The sequence below is a fragment of the Acipenser ruthenus genome, chromosome 17 (genome assembly GCF_902713425.1).
Source record: "Acipenser ruthenus chromosome 17, fAciRut3.2 maternal haplotype, whole genome shotgun sequence".
In the NCBI taxonomy this organism is placed as follows: domain Eukaryota; kingdom Metazoa; phylum Chordata; class Actinopteri; order Acipenseriformes; family Acipenseridae; genus Acipenser; species Acipenser ruthenus.
The window spans coordinates 26,819,075-26,837,246 of NC_081205.1; the positions used below are offsets into that span (position 1 = coordinate 26,819,075).

At 37.4% G+C, this 18,172-nt stretch overlaps 2 protein-coding genes across 2 annotated transcripts in view; one reads left to right on the plus strand and one right to left on the minus strand.

Annotated features, from left to right (window-relative positions):
* The window catches only part of LOC117423479 (short transient receptor potential channel 1), a 17,205-nt gene extending 12,023 nt beyond the window's left edge, over nt 1–5,182 (plus strand). Inside the window, exons 10-13 of the mRNA XM_034039337.3 lie at nt 2,643–2,818; nt 3,027–3,228; nt 4,362–4,556; nt 4,703–5,182. Of these exons, the coding sequence (XP_033895228.1) occupies nt 2,643–2,818; nt 3,027–3,228; nt 4,362–4,556; nt 4,703–4,930 (801 nt within the window). The 3' untranslated portion in view covers nt 4,931–5,182. The remainder of the gene's footprint in view (nt 1–2,642; nt 2,819–3,026; nt 3,229–4,361; nt 4,557–4,702) is intronic.
* Nucleotides 5,183–5,434: 252 nt separating this feature from the next.
* On the minus strand, nt 5,435–17,179 carry LOC117423480 (procollagen C-endopeptidase enhancer 2-like). Its single transcript, XM_034039339.3, has 9 exons — nt 16,760–17,179; nt 16,164–16,272; nt 14,202–14,457; nt 11,391–11,515; nt 10,706–10,842; nt 9,299–9,462; nt 7,858–7,941; nt 6,575–6,742; nt 5,435–5,888 (listed from the first exon to the last, which is right to left on the minus strand). The coding sequence occupies exons 1-9, from the start codon at nt 16,834–16,836 to the stop codon at nt 5,758–5,760; spliced, it is 1,251 nt and encodes a 416-aa protein (XP_033895230.2). The 5' UTR covers nt 16,837–17,179; the 3' UTR covers nt 5,435–5,757.
* Nucleotides 17,180–18,172: the final 993 nt, after the last annotated feature.

Here is an 18,172-nt window from a genome sequence, read left to right on the forward strand (position 1 = left end):
CATTTAACCAGCTTTTATTAATACCTTCTTAAATCACCTGACATCAACATGTACTGAAGTTAGGGTTTTTATACCACAAACGACAAGCCTAAATTGTGGACTGCTCCTTGTACTGCTTCTTTGCTTTAATTCCTAGTTCCTGAGTAATCCTGTGTAAATAAATGTCATTTGTCACCTTTTATTTTCACACAACAAATAAAAATAAACAAAACAAAACCAATAACGGTTCCACGACCGGGCTCTTCCTTCGTTAGCCCTGAATGACTGATCTGTAGGGTTTTTATTCCCCAAAAAATTAACAAAATACAGGCAGCTGGTACTAATTTACAATTGTGGCCAACTGCCAGAACAGTTAACACATTATTTAACACAGATTTTCACGTGTGTTTTGCAAGGAGGATTTTAACTCCCTCCCTGCCCTGCTTATAAAAAATAAATAAAAAAAAAGGCCAATGGTAAGCCCAGTTTGAGTGAACATATACCACAGTAAGAGCAAAACAACGTTTGATACAGCCTGGTCATAGCATACTGAATGTATCGTAAATCATAGATACTTTTGGTAGATAACTATGGTAAAAGGTGGTACTTTACAAATGACAGGAGCAAATTTACTGTGAAACTTTTTAAACCATTAAAATCATCCAAAAATAGCAGCACTTTCTATTGCATGATTTACTGTATTTTACTAATGTGGTTTTGGGCGGTGTCTGTGCTGCAGATAAATACCCTCAACGTACGGAGTTGAGAGGATTAAAATGTACATTGATTATTCCTGACAGTCTGTGGTTGTGATGAGTTCACATGTTCCTGCTCTGACTAGGTACCATAGACTGCTGGAGGGGTCTGATACTTTGACATGTGAAACTGCAGTTCTATTTCTGCCATTCAAATCACTGACTTGCAACTTGGATAAATGCACATGACATACACTGTATTGGCGCTCATGGCCCTGAATCTGTATATCAATACCCAACCTGAGGTGAGGCTGCCCTCCGCATCACTAGAACACCTTCCCTTGAAGAATCTGTATGTTTGCTGTGCTCTCCTTCATCAGCCACTTGTTTGTGAGGGATCACAGAGAGTATTAGAAGCCTTCTTCATGATGCAAGGTCTCCCACAGTTTCGGTATAGGAGAGAGATGAGTCATTCCATTCTGCATCACTGTGCTTCACTGCCTGGGTTAAAAACCAGTGACCCCCCACATTCCTTTAATATGTGTACAATGGTAAAATTGGGTGAAAAAAGCCTAGCAAGGAATGTTTACAGTTTACCTCTGTGTTGAAACTCATGTGTTGAATACATTTGAAATGATCAGATACCGAATACAGCTCGCTGCCTTTGGTTTGATTTTTATATAAGTAAAAGATATAGAAAAAAATATAAATGATGCAGACATTAAACCGTTTTTCACCGTTTTAATCAAAGTTTGACATCAGTCTTTTTCATTTTATGCACGTGGCACTTGTTGGCATTTTAATAAGAGTTTGCTGAAGCATTTTGTTTGTTAACCTTCAGGACCATAAACCATTTCTTTGAAGCCAGTTTGATGGAGATTCCATTTAGGCAAAACGTGGTCAATCGCACCATTCACAGCAGCACACTGAGATCCTTGTTAGCTGAAAACTGCATGTACCCTGGTCAAGCATTTATGGTCTTTTCCACAAAAAAGTCATGATATATTTACATAAATATGTTATATAACATAAAAAATAATTATATAACTAAAATGAAAACAGTAGGTAGTAGTTGAACTATGATATGTATTATAAGTGTAGTTATACATTTACTTACTTTTAAATAAGAAATATAAGATGAATAATGAGTTTGAGGGAACATCCCTCTAAGTTAAAAAACACGACGTAAATCACAGAAGTAAAGACATAAAAAGTTATAAAGAGTTTTTTCTGTGACTTTGAATGGAATTCTCATTCCCCTTTGGGGTTTTCAGATACTTAAACTGATAGGAGAATGGGACTTTTGCTTTGAATTCTAAGTCTGTCTCAGAACATTGCATGTGGTGTGGGACCAGTTTAATGGACTAGGGAAATATTTTTGATATACATCTAGTATGGAAATAATATAGTTTTGTGAATGCTTTTGTGTTTCCTGTAACAGAATGCGTTCTATTCAATTGTTATAAACATTGGTGAATCTGAATACCATTGTCCTCGATTTTCATAACTTTGGTTCTCAAATGTATATGATCTCAGTGGCAGTATTAAGACAACAAATAATACACTGTAGACAGAACTGCATCTGCCATTGTATTCAGGTGTGACTGATACAGTGAATTTGCATTAATAGTTTGTGTTCCTCTTTCTAATGAGAATGGAAATACTGTATGGGGCTACAGTATAAAGGGTCACCTCATAATGAGGGAGCATTGTACTGTCAGCCTTATTGTAGCATCACTAATCAGTTGAGGCTCTATAGGATGAACCAGAGACCATCTGTTTTGGGACACAAGATATTAGGTTTTGAAGATACCTTGGGTATCTTCAACAATCTTGGTTATAAACCATCTTGTAGATCCTATGCCCAGACATCAGGAGCTGGCCCAATGTCCTTCTAGGGGGTGACCATCTGTTACATGGCTAGTGCATTGCAAGATGTCTTAACAGCAATTAAACTCTTCTTACTAGATCTCGATGGGACAAATGCTGCAGGATTTTGGCAAGTTCTTGGGTCTGTTCCTGCTCGTCCTCATCTCGTTCACCATCGGTCTGACCCAGCTTTATGACAAGGGTCATGCCACACATGTGGAGAAGGACTGTGTGGGGATCTTCTGTCAGCGACAAAACAACGACACTTTCCATTCGTGAGTCGGAATTTGAGGGCTGTAAGATTTGTATAGTTTGGAATGAATATTGGTACATATGTCTGAGATGCATTGTTGGTAAAATAGCACATTTATTGAAAAAGCAAGTTAACAGTTGCAACAAGAAGTGTGTATATTGTCTTTGTTGATGATTCAGTTTCACTGCAGTATCAGTTTACAGCATGTTTGGTTATATTCTTCCCCACAGGTTTATTGGCACCTGCTATGCGCTCTTTTGGTATATTTTTTCACTGGCCCACATTGCTCTGTTTGTAACGAGGTTCAGTTACACAGAGGAGCTGCAGTCGTTTGTCGGGGCCTTGATTATTGGCACATACAACGTGGTGGTTGTCATCGTCCTCACTAAGCTTCTTGTGGCCATGCTGCACAAAAGTTTTCGGCAAATAGCGGTAAGGAAATTCACAAGCTTCATTTTTAAAGGTATCATTTCTCACAATTCCCTTTGAAAGTGGGGGTGAACACATGTCCCTAATAGAATGTGAAGTATGGCTTTCTCTTTTAAGAGTTCTCTTCACATAATCTCTGGTGGAGTCTTATTTAACTGAAGTGCTGCATGAGTTTCCCCTCCTGCACTGATTAACTCTAGCCTGCCGTAGTGATTTCCTTTTCATGCTGTACCAATTGGCCAGCTTGTCCCAGGGAACTAATACTGTTCTTATATGCTAAGGAAGATCTGGTTGGAGATTGCATCCCTAAAGCATCTCAGGATAATCACTAAAGCAACTTGATCACACATACTGACCACCAGCCTGTTGTGAGAGTTCTTCTCATTCTGGTAATTTATCAGAACAGTCAGAAAACTACTATTTTCAAGATAAACTGCCCTGATTTGAAGGTAAAAAGCTAAAGACAGAAAAGGTGAATGTATGTAGGAAAAAAATATTACAAGTTAATGGATTTGCACACGACAAGTGTCACTTTCCCTTAGCAAAGCAGTATTTTCAGGGCTGGAAATAAGATTCCCATTGTGCAGCAGTTTGATCCGTTCCTGGTTGTACTAGGAGTTTAATCGCACGACCCTAAGCTTGTTACCTATACACTGTGGTTAGTTAAGCTTGTAGTAAAACCTTGAAAGGGGCGAAACTGCTATGCAATAGGAGTCTTATTTCCATCCCTCGATTTTGAGATTTTATGCACTGTATGCAGAGACAAGCAACCGTTGTTTACTAGTCATTCTCTGCAGCAGGGTTGCATTTTACCCAGGTTGTTGTGCATCTGGGCTTCAGTTGTGTCCAGGTCCCAACATATTGAATGAACTTTGTAATATATATTAACTTCCTTCAGACATCTGTGCTTCTGTAACTTGGATAAACAAGATGTCAAAGTTCAATTTGGAAGCCGCCTTCATGATGCAAGGTCTCCGACGGTTTTGGTATAGGAGAGAGATGAATCCTTCCATTCTACATCACTGTGCTTCACTGCCTGGGTTAAAAACTCACCAGTACAGTTCTATTAAAATACGAATACAATCTCATTAGAAAATTGAATATCTGACCACCTTTCTCACTCTCTGATGCTTCAGAACCATGAGGACAAGGAGTGGAAGTTTGCTCGAGCTAAGCTCTGGCTTAGCTACTTTGATGACAAGTGCACCCTGCCTCCCCCCTTCAACATCCTCCCCTCCCCGAAGACTGTCTGCTATATTGTCACTAGCCTCAGTAAATGGATCTGCTCTCACACCACAACAGGCAAGGTTAAAAGACAGAACAGCCTCAAAGTAAGTGAGCTTCTGGAAAGTTAAAATTACCCATCTGGCCGACAGTGAGCTCCTTTAAGTTTTAAAATGTAAATACATTGTAAATGTGTTTTTAGTTATGATTAAGCTTTCCCAGGGTAACTAATGATTTTGTAATTCTTGTCTAGGAGTGGAGGACCCTGAAACAGAAACGGGATGAAAACTACCAAAAGGTCATGTGCTGTCTAGTTCACCGCTACTTGACTTCTACAAGACAGAAGATGCAGAGCACTGACCAGCCTACAGTGGAGAACCTCAATGAGCTTCGACAGGACCTCTCCAAGTTCCGCAACGAGATGAGAGACCTCCTGGGATTCCGCACCTCCAAGTACGCCATGTTTTACCCCAGAAATTAAACAAAGCTTCTTCGCGCCTGCAGAGAAATCAAGCGAGAATTCCTGAACACAAAAACTCCTCATTCTGGAATGAAGTGGAACATCACCTTTTTAAAATAGAAATAGAAGAAAAAGCCTCCCAGAATGCTCTGGAATGTCTTTCATATTAAACAAAAACACATTTAAAACACTTGTATAATACATTAACCTGGTATTTTACATTTTTTAAATTACTGTTCTTTTCAAAGATTGCAATAAAAAACATTGACCTTGCATTTTTTCTGACAGAAAATTAGGCCTGACTATTCTGTACCTCAATGGTGAAACCAGTCACAATACCTAATTTTTTAATATTTTTTTTCATCCATCAACTTCACACTTTGACAGTGTACAAAAAACCCTCAGGCATTATGAAGGTTTATAGGTTTCTCTCATGGTGTTCACTATCAAATACATTTTATTGAGCAATAGATAAAGTACGCTAGGCATTAAATATGCTGACTTTACAAAACAAAAACAATAAAAACAGGTAATAAAATACCCTATTTATTAGAGAAAGTGTTTCAAATGAAATATTATCTTATGCACTTTACACTTTCTTATATTATACATCACACATGATACGCATACATTTCACCAGTTCCATCGTCATCAATTCTATGAAATAAAGCAACAGATTAGGAGCAGTCAAATCAGCTTTGTTTGCTACGCTTTCGCCTCAACAGACAGCAGCTTTGCTCCCGGGTGGGATAGTTGTGTGTGTGCATGCTGAAATCCAGCTTGGTGATGAAGGGTTGCTTGCTAGTGAAGATGGGTTCGCTGAGTTGTGTCGGGGGTAGTTCACAGAATTAGCACCGCTTGTTCTTCAGGGTGTTCAGGTTCTTCTGGTTTTTGCTTTTGAATGCCATGACAAAGTTGTTGGGTGCGATTTTACCACGTCCTTCTTCGTCGGTGTGACCCATAAAGAGGTAGTTTAAGCCTAAATGGGGATGGGGAAAAAAATATAGATGCTTAAGCCTAATTTACCAAATTAAGCTGTCAGCTTTATACAGTAAATACAATACTATACACTGATCACATGTAAACTTGAACAGAAATTAACTGAAAATTCACAGGGATGGTTCACAATGCAGATTTCATCCAGTACTCGTGGTCCCGTTCAGGCTCACATAATGACATGTATGAGCCCAGATTCAATCTGCTGCTAACTGCCCTGGAAAGCCGGCTGTCTGGATGCCATATTTTAGATGACTGATTAGTAAAAGTGCTTGTTTACTTTAAATAGGTATAAAGATTGAACAAAACGCTGCCTGCGGAACAAAACCTAAATGTTAGAATTGTAACCACATGTTTTAGTTTTTTCTTTCTACAGTTTTGTTTAATCCTTAGTGTCATACAAATAGTCCTTCTTTATAAAAGTTAACTATGGTATATTTTCACAGTCCTGATATGCTTTCAGTTTACATGGTCCTGTGGCTGAGACCAGACACATGAGATAATTGAGGCTTACAGAATAACCCTTCAGTGTCGCCAACATTGTCTCCTGCATAGTATGTGAGATTCTTCAAACTTAATGCTATAGCATACAATACAAGAGCCTTTGAAAAACAAAATCACCTCTATGATTCAGCTCAGAAATCTAACACTAGGTCTCTCTGGACTCACCTCGTCTGATGAAAGGACACTTCTTGCACAGTACCACAATCTTAGCGCTCATGTTCTTTCCAGCCTGTTGGATGGCCAGACTCCCCTCCTTGTAGACATTAATGATGGAGATGGTGACGTACATGCTGCCGCCACGTGACACTGCAGTTATGACTGTGCCGGTTATCACTGAAAAACAAGCCGGGAAGAGCCTGGGTTTTAAAGTCTTACATCAAATAATTAGGGCAAAGGCAATTCTATTTTATTAAACAATATAGTATTGTTTTTAAAATCTGGCAGCATATTCAGCACTGTCTTTATAGATACTGTAAAGTTCATTTTTCTAAGCACATTTCCAAGAAACACAGTTTGCCCGTGTATACATAAGTGTGAAATTTTTTTTTTTTTTTCATCTGGATTTTTTGAGAGATGAACAGTGTACTGTAGCCTCTATTAAGGTGTTATGAATACAACATTGTGTCCATATTCTCATAACCTGATGTTTCATAATTTATCTGAAAATGAAGTATTATGGTATCTTTGTAAAGCTATTAACAGTGTACTGTCATTATAATAGACTGTCATAAAGCTGTTGCCAGGAAAATCTTTCCCCTCCTTTGTACATGTCATAGCTGCATGGGGTGGGGGTGGGGGTGGTGGTGGGGGTGGGGGGGCACAACATGAAGACAATGCCCTGGATATTTTGGAGGAAGGGGGGGAGGGGGGAGGGAGGAGGGGGGAGGGGGGGGGTATCAGATAGTTCATTTAAAATGTTAACATTATTCTGAACTTATTTGTTATCCATTTAAAGTAGACCAGTTTTCAGAGCCCAACAAGTGTAATCGATTAAAAAAAAAAAGCATTTTGTTTAACCTGTCCGATGTCCTTGTAAATAGTTAACTTGAAAAACCGTATGCAAATACCAGCAAGCACGCTAAGTAACTGTAATTAGGTATCTAGCACATTTAATAAACCCATCCTGGAGACTAACACATAAAGTTGTTCCAAGATGAAAAACAGCCAGTGTAGCGACTGAATCAACACTTTCATTTACCAACAGTTTACCTACAGTTCAGCCATCCTTGTTTACACAGGGACTGTTTCTGATACATACATCCACTGTTGCTTTAGAAAATTCTCAAGGAATCTTTTGAGACACACAGACACTAATCAGAGGGCTAAAGATAGTACAGCATGAAAACATGCCCTTGTTTATTAAAGGCGGTGTACAGTGAAAACCTCAGTCGTTTATCTGAGACTAACACGTGTTGTCTATCTGGATGGAAAAAGTAGATTTTCCTTACCAAAGTTACTCGAACAGTAATTGCTCTCAAGGGTCCCACGCCTTTTGCATTTTTGCTGGCACAGGGCTGCTGTGTATTTTAAAGCTGTAGAGTGAAAAAATAGATGAAAGTAGTGTGTGTATATATATATATATATATATATATATATATATATATATATATATATATATATATATATATTCCAATGCAAACAAAAAGTTGTTACAAAATTGAAGCTCACAGAATGACCCTGTGGACGGCTGGCACTGGGGGCTTGGAATCAAACTGGGAGAGAGGCTTACAGCTCAAGGTAAATGTAATCTGGCTTTGGGACCATACAGAAGCTGAACAGGGTGAAATTTAGTAGGCTTTGTAGTGTTATGACAAAATGGTGACAAATCCTACTGAATTACCATGCTAACATTCCATTTGAACTGGCCATAGCATACCCACTATGACCAGAATGTGGTGGACAGGGGCTTGCTCACTCATCAACGGTTCAGCTCCCCAGTATATCAATCTCCATTTTGATTCAGTATAATATAGTAAAACATTTAAAACAAAAAAAACTAACAAAAAAACATAAGCATATCAGATCAGCCTGTCTTGAACATTTTGTTCAGACCACAATAATGTTAAATTCCAAGGAATTGAGCAACTATTGAAATTTGGATAGATAACAAAGCCCGATTCTTATGGAACAACATCACTTTTGAGACTTAAAAACTAATGGTTTTGTTTTGGTAGGTTGTGTTTTCCTCATAGCAAAAACAGAAGTGCCCATTAGCTCTCAAGCATAATTCACCAATTTCTACTCCCTTCCTGGAAAGCAAAAAAAAGAAAAAAAAAAAACATGGAAAAAAACAGGATGCAGAGAGACACCTCATACATTACCAGATAAAACAAGTCTCTTTCGTCAACAGTGGAAAAGTCTAAGTTGGTGGCTATTGTCCCACTGGCAACATTATTAGCTTGCTACTAATGGAATGCTCACTCTTAAAAATGCCAGCATGACTGCCAGGTCTTGGAGGATCAATTTGATGTAGAGGAGCACTGCAGTTGTCCACAGCAACCACAATTAAGCCACTGCACAGGTTGCATGAGACAAATTGGAGAAGGGAATCACACTAATGTCAGTAGTGATACCAGAGCTACACCAAGTAAGAATATTAGGGTCTCGTTCTGGCTAGTTGCCTTGTGTTGCCTACTTCCATCACAGTTTCAATGATATATGATTTAATGAACTCGCCTGTGGCTATATCTCCAATCTATTTTGTAATATATTCTTCAAGAGAAAAACAAAAGTGAAATGTTCCCACTGTGATAGCACTGTACCAATGGCTTATACAATTGTAGCTGCCCTTCTGTCATCAAAACCTCTGTCTTGGCACTACATTGCCATTGAAAGTCATTTGGTAACGGTAAGCTCAAGAGTGGAAAGGATGAAAACAATAGTACCTACTTGTTGTTCCTGTCGTTGCTTGTGTGGTCGTTGTGATGGGAGACGCTGTAGTTGTGAGGTACTTTTTGGGCCTAAATTTGTAGTAACCGATGAAGCCATCAGCAGTCAAACTCAAATCTGACAGAAACTGGATAACAAGCTCATTTCCATCTGAAAAAATGGGTCTGTTTTAAAAGAAAAAAGGGGGTACAATGACACTTCATTTCACATTTTAGCTTTGTGTGTATGTGCTTTTTTCACAGGGATGATGATGGTGATCTAAATCCCTGTCAGAATTCTGAGCAGGTGTGTATTGCTCTGTATATCAGATGTTAAACATTAAGACACATACCATACTGGCTTATGAGCAACGATCAGCAGAGAAATCATTATGCATTCTGCATCAGACTGCATTGCATCTGAAAAAATTCAAAGGATTTTTTTTTAGATCTTTTATTGCATCACCCCATATTGCCAACACCATAAAAATGTAAAAATAAACCAGATTCTGAGCAGATTTCATTTCTGATCGTTAACACAAAAGCCAGCAGTGTATTATAAAAGGATCGAGGATGCCTGAGGCTGTGCTATTTAAGATGTCACTGTGTATATCCATATATACAGCCATCTTTCCTTTGGCTTGTGTAACTCTCTGATGTTTCTGCTGTAGTCCCCTTTAAACCAATCTATCAAAGAACACATGCTTCTTTCATCTTAACATGAATAAACGGTTTGCGTTTGTAATGAATGTTAATGATATAGAATCTAGTTGTAGATGTTTCTGCTAATACCTACAGTATTTGATTACCCATCATACAGAATGATCACTGATGTGTTCATTTCAATGGCATACTGACTTTATATTTATTTATTTATTTCTAAGGGCATTTATGAAATAATATGCTGGTACTGATATACTTAATGTAAAAGGGACATCTTAAGTCATTTTAAGAGGCATCTATATGCACAGTTATACTTAGTCAGTTTAGATGAACTGCTTGTGAATTCTGACAGTTAAATTTGTTATAAATTTCACATATCATCTCAGCCAATCAGGTTCTGCAGTCATTATTCAGTGCCAGATGCCCATAAGACTTGGAGAGCTGAAGCTCTTCCTGTATCGCTGGCTCAGTTTCAAGAATGCTAATGCAATCAAGTAGGAGAAAAAATCTAAATAAATTATGGAAGGTACTTTAAGTCTTCATGTACACCAAATACTCTTTTGGTTTACAGCAGCAATAATACCCTACACAGCAGATATGAATTACTGGCTAGAAAACCTATTGACGTTACCACTGAAATATTACAAATGTTTAACTGTCTAAGAGGTAATGCTCACTATGTGGGATATTATTGCCTAAGTAGGCACTAACTGGTAGTAACTGTGCCTTAATTTTGCCTTAAGTAACGAAAAAAGAAAAAACTTACGCTGGGGGACTGTCACCACAGTACTTTCCTATTCTTTTGGCATCGTTGATTTCACCCCCGTTGAAAATGGCAACATAGTCATAGCGGCAGTAGTTATCTCTCTCCACATCAAATTTCTCAAACTTCACTTCAATAATCTGGGCACACAGAAATTATTTTGTTTTTTTAAAGAAAAGCATTCAATGTAGATGCTAAGAAGCAATGAAGCAATGCAAAGCAATCAACATGGGAAGAGACGTGCCTCATACATCTAAAAAAAAAAAACAGACCAATAAACATTTACTGAAATTGAAGTGGCTGGCAATAGTAAGAGTATGTGGCTAGGTCTGTTAAAACACTTTGTGAACAACAACAAAACATTTCCTAGATTCACTTTATTTAAAAAAATATATATAATGGAACATTTTGTGGTTAAAGAACATTTTCTGTTTTTCACATTTTCTTACTACATTACCTAACCTTAAACAGTACATGTGTTGTCGCAATTAGACCAGGGCATATTTGGTGTGGGGTTGTGGGAATACAATTGTGAATCCCATAGCAAATGTAGTCTTTCATTCCTTATTCATACCATTTTATATAATGTTAGGCATCTGAAATATACAGTACAAGCAACGCCACCGGAATAGATTATTACAAAGGTATTAAAAGATATACTTAAGATTTTGCTCCACAAATGTCTTACTTGATTTTTTGGCGCCACTATGTGCCATGAACAGGTGACTCCTGCAGGGTAGTCTGTATCTGGCCAGTTTGGAGTTTTAAAAGAGCCAGCAGGTTTATCTAAACGACCGCCACAGTATTGATCCCCTGTTTAAAAAAAAAACTGAAATCAATGGGATGAAGCTCAACGTTAGAACACATAACAACCTGTGTTGATGACATCTCTAAGTACTATGTCCACTTCGGATCCATTTAATTTGACTGTTTTTTTGTTTTTTTTTGTTCTAGATCTGCCAAATTAAGTAACAGTGTCAGTTTTGCTTAATAGCAAAAAAAAAAAAAAAAAAAGAGAGCAAAATGTATCTTTATGAGTATCAATAAAAATATACCTATTAATATTCCTATCTGATCAATCCCCATACAATGCTTGTTTTACTACCTTCCAAATGCTGAACAAACTTTAAAAAGTGTGATAATAAAATAAAGATTTTGATTCCTTTAAAAGAAAATCTGATCTAATTTAATGAGTCTGCAATCAGTGAATTGACTGTCCTTTTACTTCTGTTTGCCCGTTGTACACAAATCTAACTTGAACTTCAACTTGAACTCAGGGTCTTGCATATGCTAGCAGACAGCTCATTGGCTCCTAGCAGCACAGGAAGTGCTTGACCCGATTCATTTGAATGCATGTGGAAAACCAAAGTCCCTGCAGAATTCCATGTTGAACTTGGATGTGTCAATGTTTTCAAGAGAACACATCACTCTTCTGACAACTGTTACTGAGAACCAAAGTTTTCCACTGAATGTATTTAAAGTATTTGAGCAAAAGGGGACCAGACACAAAGCACATTTTCTTACTTAATAATAATATAAGCATATCCATGCCTTTCAAGCCAAGCCTTCCTAATCATTTTTGCCTGAATGAATACTGTTTATTTTGTAAAACTCACATTTTGTAATTTTATATATTGTTTATAATATTTTTTGCAAATACCAGTCACCACAGTGTATGTAATAAGTCATGCAGCAGTTATTGTAAAATGCAATAGGTATTACAGAATGTGACAAGGGTTATATTACACATTCCATAGGGTTAATACATTACAGACACTTTCTCAGGGAAATCGCAAGTAACACAGCAAACAGTAAACACCCTGGGTCTTTCATTGTTTGACATAGACAGACAGAGAATGCAACCCCATATTATTGGCAGAGGTCTGCTTTTCCTGGCACAGAAACTTTAAGTCCTGCAGACCAAGTATTTTCAACAATACTCTACAACTAACCATGGCCCAAAATGCACAGAGGCCTAAACGAACATATCTGTTAGTAGTAAAAAATGTTTACAGAGGTCGTTTTTGTATTCAGCAGAATTCCCAAGAAGATGGGGTCATACTGGTTAGGTATTCAGCAATTCACAATATAAAAAAGGAGCCAGACTCTAAGACTTGTACAATAGTCAGAAAGGCACCAGACTGTCTATACAGTATGTTGTTCAAAGCCATATTAAAAACACCAAGCAGACACCCTGGCATGAAAAAGAACGGCAACTTTCTAAATGTTGGTAGGTTAATAGTCCACCAAATACAGAAAACATCACTGTAGTCCCTGGCAAATAATAATAGTCTCTGTAGTATCCCATAACTGCAAGTGAGAAATTCCAAGTCATATTGTGATCTGTTTTCCATGCTCACTTCACCCACTGCTAAATCAACAATGAATGAAGGTCTAAAAGTATCATTTTAAAGCTACAGTGCCTCACAATCACCTTCAGTTTGACACTAAATCAGTTTGACCTTATTTGTTTTTTGCAGTTACTCAAGGATAGTTTTAGCTGCAGGGACACAAGCTTTTTTACACACACACACACACACACACACACACAAACACACACAAACACCCTTATATAAACATACAGCAGTGGGTGGTTATAAAGGGCATCTTTAAAAGTTTGTTAGCAAAACAGTCATCTTTTAAAAGGCTTTTTCCAGAAATGCTAGTTTTAGTTTTACGGATTACATTTTACTTCAAACACATAGAGCTTATACAAGTTTACCATGGTAAAGGCACAGTAAAGTGTATTGTAGTAAAACATAGGCAAGCACTGTAAAGAACAGAAATATACTGTAAAGCACGTTAAAAACAGTGGTAAAATAATGTAACCTATGGTAAATGCACTGTATAAACATGGGGGAACACATGGCAAAACTGCATGCAGTTACTGTGCAAACTCACTATGGTACTATTATCAGAGTTTATATAACACGCTTGCCTAACGTACAATACCAGTGTCTCATTGATTTATTTCATAAATTGAATGGGCTGACTGTAATAAAATCATCTGGTGACTGCATTATTTAGGACGCTGTCCACAAAAAGTGTTTTTTAATGAAGATAGAGCTTAAGCTCTCATTTGCACTCTAATGCTTCCTGAGTAAACTAGTTTGTTAATTTTTAAACCAGCTGTTTCTTGAAAAAATAGTTGTTAAAAACCTCACACAAAACATTTAATATGAAACCAATTAAATGTACCAATTTAATACCATTTTTAAGTGTGTGTATTTAACAATCACATGCTACCACAGGGTCATTACATTGCAAGATCTCTTCTGACTCAAGCAGTTTTTGTCATTGGGTCTAATTGTTTTTCATGTTGTAACATTGATGTGGAACTTTCTCCTTTCAAAAAATTGGAGTGAATTAAATTTGGAGTAAACACTTTTAAAATATGCCTTGCTTATATTTTCAGCCTGGTTGATGTTTATGCAGACTATAGATTCTGTAAGAAATCACATAGGACAGTTAAACATGCTTGAATAAATTGTGGCTTTACCTCTTTCGTTGGGCTGCGCGGCAGAATACATGGCAAAGAATCCGTTACCCGCCGTGTTGGCGTCAGAGACCATCTGAACCAACATCTTGTTGCTATTGGAAACAAGCGCCCCTGGTCTGAAAGTCCCACAGAACCTGCCAATCCGCTGTCCATTGGCTTGTCCATTGTAGACATCCACATAGTCATATCGACATAGGCTATCACTTTCCAGGTCAATGAACCGGAAGGATAGGACAACAACTTTCCCTTCGGGAACCTGCAAAAGATGCACAAAAGGGTCCTTAAAACAGTAATCATAGGTAGCACACTGAAGTATATCTATCTGGATAACTTCAAGTAAATCACAAAATGACATTCAGCTGTCTACTTCATCCTGAGGCTCTTTTTGGCTTAGATTCCCAGTTTGTAATTTGATCTGTGTGACCCATATTACTCAAACCGAGTGGCAATTCGGCTCTATTATTCATGTGAATGCTCATTGTCATTAAGATGCAGTTCCATCCTAATAATGAGATGGTCTTAATTGTGGGGGATCCTCAGCTTCACTTCCAATTAAGCAGGACTCACAGAGAGTGGTGGGCTGTATATCTTCTGTATAACAAACTTATTTATCAATGTCTTCATGAAGAAAATTATACAATTTTACAAAAATACATTAACTACAGACTTCAGCGGCTGAGTATAACCAGTCAACCAGTCGTGAGATATGATTATTACCACATGGTACATTCTGTAGTATTCTCAACACTTTATAAGCTGTAAATGTTTTTTTTCACAGTTCAAAACTTCCCTGGTGATCCCAACTGTCAGATTTGGACTTTGCCCATGTTTCACAATGCTTTACCCTCCTTGACATTATCAGGATCACTACTAGTGCATCTATAACCTAAAAGGGGGGCCTATCAGACAACCAAGGAGGCTGTGTGGTCCAGTGGTTAAAGAAAAGGGCTTATAACCAGGAGGTCCCTGGTTCAAATCCCACCTCAGCCACTGACTCATTGTGTGACCCTGAGCAAGTCACTTAACCCCCTTGTGCTCCATCTTTCTGGTGAGACATAATTGTAAGTGACTCTGCAGCTGATGCATAGTTCACACACCCTAGCCTCTGTAAGTCGCCTTGGATAAAGGCGTCTCCTAAATAAACGAATAATAACCAGAGTTTTGCTTTCCCCAGGGAAGCGTGATGTAAGTAACTCCTTTAAAGTATAGTCCTAAAAAAGATAACTGCTTCCCTGATAGTTTATCTACGTGTATCATGCTCCAATTACACATTCTTTCTTTAAGTGTACTGTAATTGGATAATTCTCCCACAAGCTGTACCAATTCTCTAGGGGGCACTCCCTTTCTCTACTGTATTTACAAACTACAGTTAATAATGAACGCAGGTCTACAGTTTAGTCTAAAGGGCGGTTTTCATCACATCACATTGAATAAAGATATATCCCTAGTGGGGGGATGTCAATCGTGCAGCTGGCTCTAGCAAGCGGTAGCTCATAAATGTCACAAAGCTAGTCAAACATGATCAGGAAAACAAATGGAAGCAGTAAAAAAAAAATATTTTAAAGCATTTTGATTTAGATTCAGAAGTATATTCAAATATTCTTGTCGTGCCATACCTGGTTTGCAATCTAAAAGTTGGAATCAATCTAGTTTTTCCACAGAAGCCGTATAACTGCTGCTTAAATAATAATAATAATTTTAATAATTTTAATAATTTTAATAATAATAATAATAATAATAATAATAATAATAATAATAATAATAATAATAACACTTTCATATTGTAATTATATGGCTCGTAGGCAAAACAGTTTATATAACGCAACTGTATCAGGAGTGCTTTAATTTTTAGATCATCTAAAAACACTAAGTACTATACATATGGGTGTGTTTCTTTTTAAGATACCTTTACAAATGTTCTTGAAAACGCCCTTGTTAAGACGCTGCCAGTTTGCTGCTCACCGTGATTTTCCAAACACATTTTGTATTTGGAGGGTACACTCCGGGGAATCCTTCGCTGCCAATAAATCCGGAATCTCCCGTTAGATTTCCTCCGCATGTAAAAACAGGTCTGAAAAACAGTTGAGACTAAATTGTTTTACCAAATATATATCCCCCTGGCTACTTAACCACTGATTTACTGCACATTGCACTAGTTCATGCAAATAAATAACTGAAAGACAGTCACCATGTCTGATGTAACAGCTATCATAATGATAATACAATGCAATACAGACGAGTAGTACTACTGTACATAACTAAGTCTGTTTTGACGGATTGAATGGAATGTGCCAATCGTTATATTTCAGTAAACATACTTTTTTTTGTATCAATCAATCAAACACTTGGGTGACATATCAACGTGTCAGTGACCAATGCTCGCCTACTGAAAAGCGGCAAACATCACTTGTATTTGTGCAGCATTGGTTCTCACCCCTTGTTTGTTTTTAGCAAGTACTGCATTCCATCCCTAAAAAAGAGAACCACGGCAAACTACACAAAACCACTCCAAACCATTAGAATGCCTATTTTTGCTGGTGACTTCTTAACGCCAATACCTTTGCTGTTGGTGCTGTGCTGAGATCCGCGTAGAAAGCAGCAGTGCTAGAAAGCAGCAAATGATACTCCCCGTCATTGTAGGTAAAGAGATCAGGCAGCTAGGTAGGATTTAAACTTGAAGGCGATGTAGTTGAAAGGAGATTGTAGTCTGGTCCACAGCTTTAAAAAAAATACTCTGGCCTAAAAGTTCCCTGAGGGAGTTTCTCTGGCTGCAAGCTGCAGCAGATGAATATCGCATTTGTTCATTTTAGGCAGGGTAGGAGGGAACAGGCTTCACTGAAACCGCTGCCTCCCCTTTCTAAAAACTCGCATGAAAGACTGAGTAACAGAGTGAACCTAATGGGGCAAGCCAAATAAATTAATATTCAGTAAAATGGCGCTACCACTTTGTACTATTGTTTCTGAGAAGCTTTTTATTTCAGATTACGTACTGTACAATGGTTGTTACCTACATTTCACAACACGTCCATTACTAGTAATACATGCATTCTAATTATAATAATACATTATTTTGTTCTTGTAAAGATTAATAATTCATACTATTATCAACGGTGATGGATAATGGTCTCGAAATCAGTCGGAGTTAACATCTGTAGGGTTACATGCCCAGCTATGTCACATCTAGCCACTATGCCCAGTTCTGAGTGTTAACGGTGTAGACATGTGGGGTCCAGCCTCACCCATTTGGAAACAGATTAATTTTAGAAACGTTTTAGCAGTCTCGCTCTTGAAAGAATGGAAATGCGTCTAACTCCTTTTTCTTACTCGTTTGGGTGTTCTTGGTTTCTCGCACACACTAGGTCTATTGTTGTCAATATTAAAATAGCTACAAAAAAAAAAAAAAGATTGTGTGTGTAATCTGAGAATGTTTTCAAACATCCTGCCACGTTTACCAGCATCCTTAAAATAACAGTAGGAGAATGTTTTTCCTGTTTTCATTGTGTTGCTAATTGGGAGGCCTGAATATATTGTTAATAAAATAAAATAAAAAATACATATTTTAAGGCTTACTGGTAAAAAAAAAATACACAAACTAATAACCAACTGCTTAATAAAAAAATTAATACTACTTTAAAAATATGGTCTGAATAACCAAGGAAGGCCCTATTTTAGTCTGTAAATGGTTGGACTATATACTGCATCATTTAGAATATTATTGTTAATGAAATAGTCATATTTTCTGGTAGACTGAGAAGGTTATTGAATATGTATTCTGAACTTTATAACATCTCTGATTAAGGTTATAAGGTTATCTGCATTTTAAAAAAAAGTATTCACTGACAGTTGTGGGTAGAATTATGTGACTTTATCTGGCACCGAATATACCTTAAGGGCAGTCTTTTAAATCATCATACTTATCAGACAACTTCAAACAATCAATCATAAATTCTAGGTAAAATTATATTTAAAAA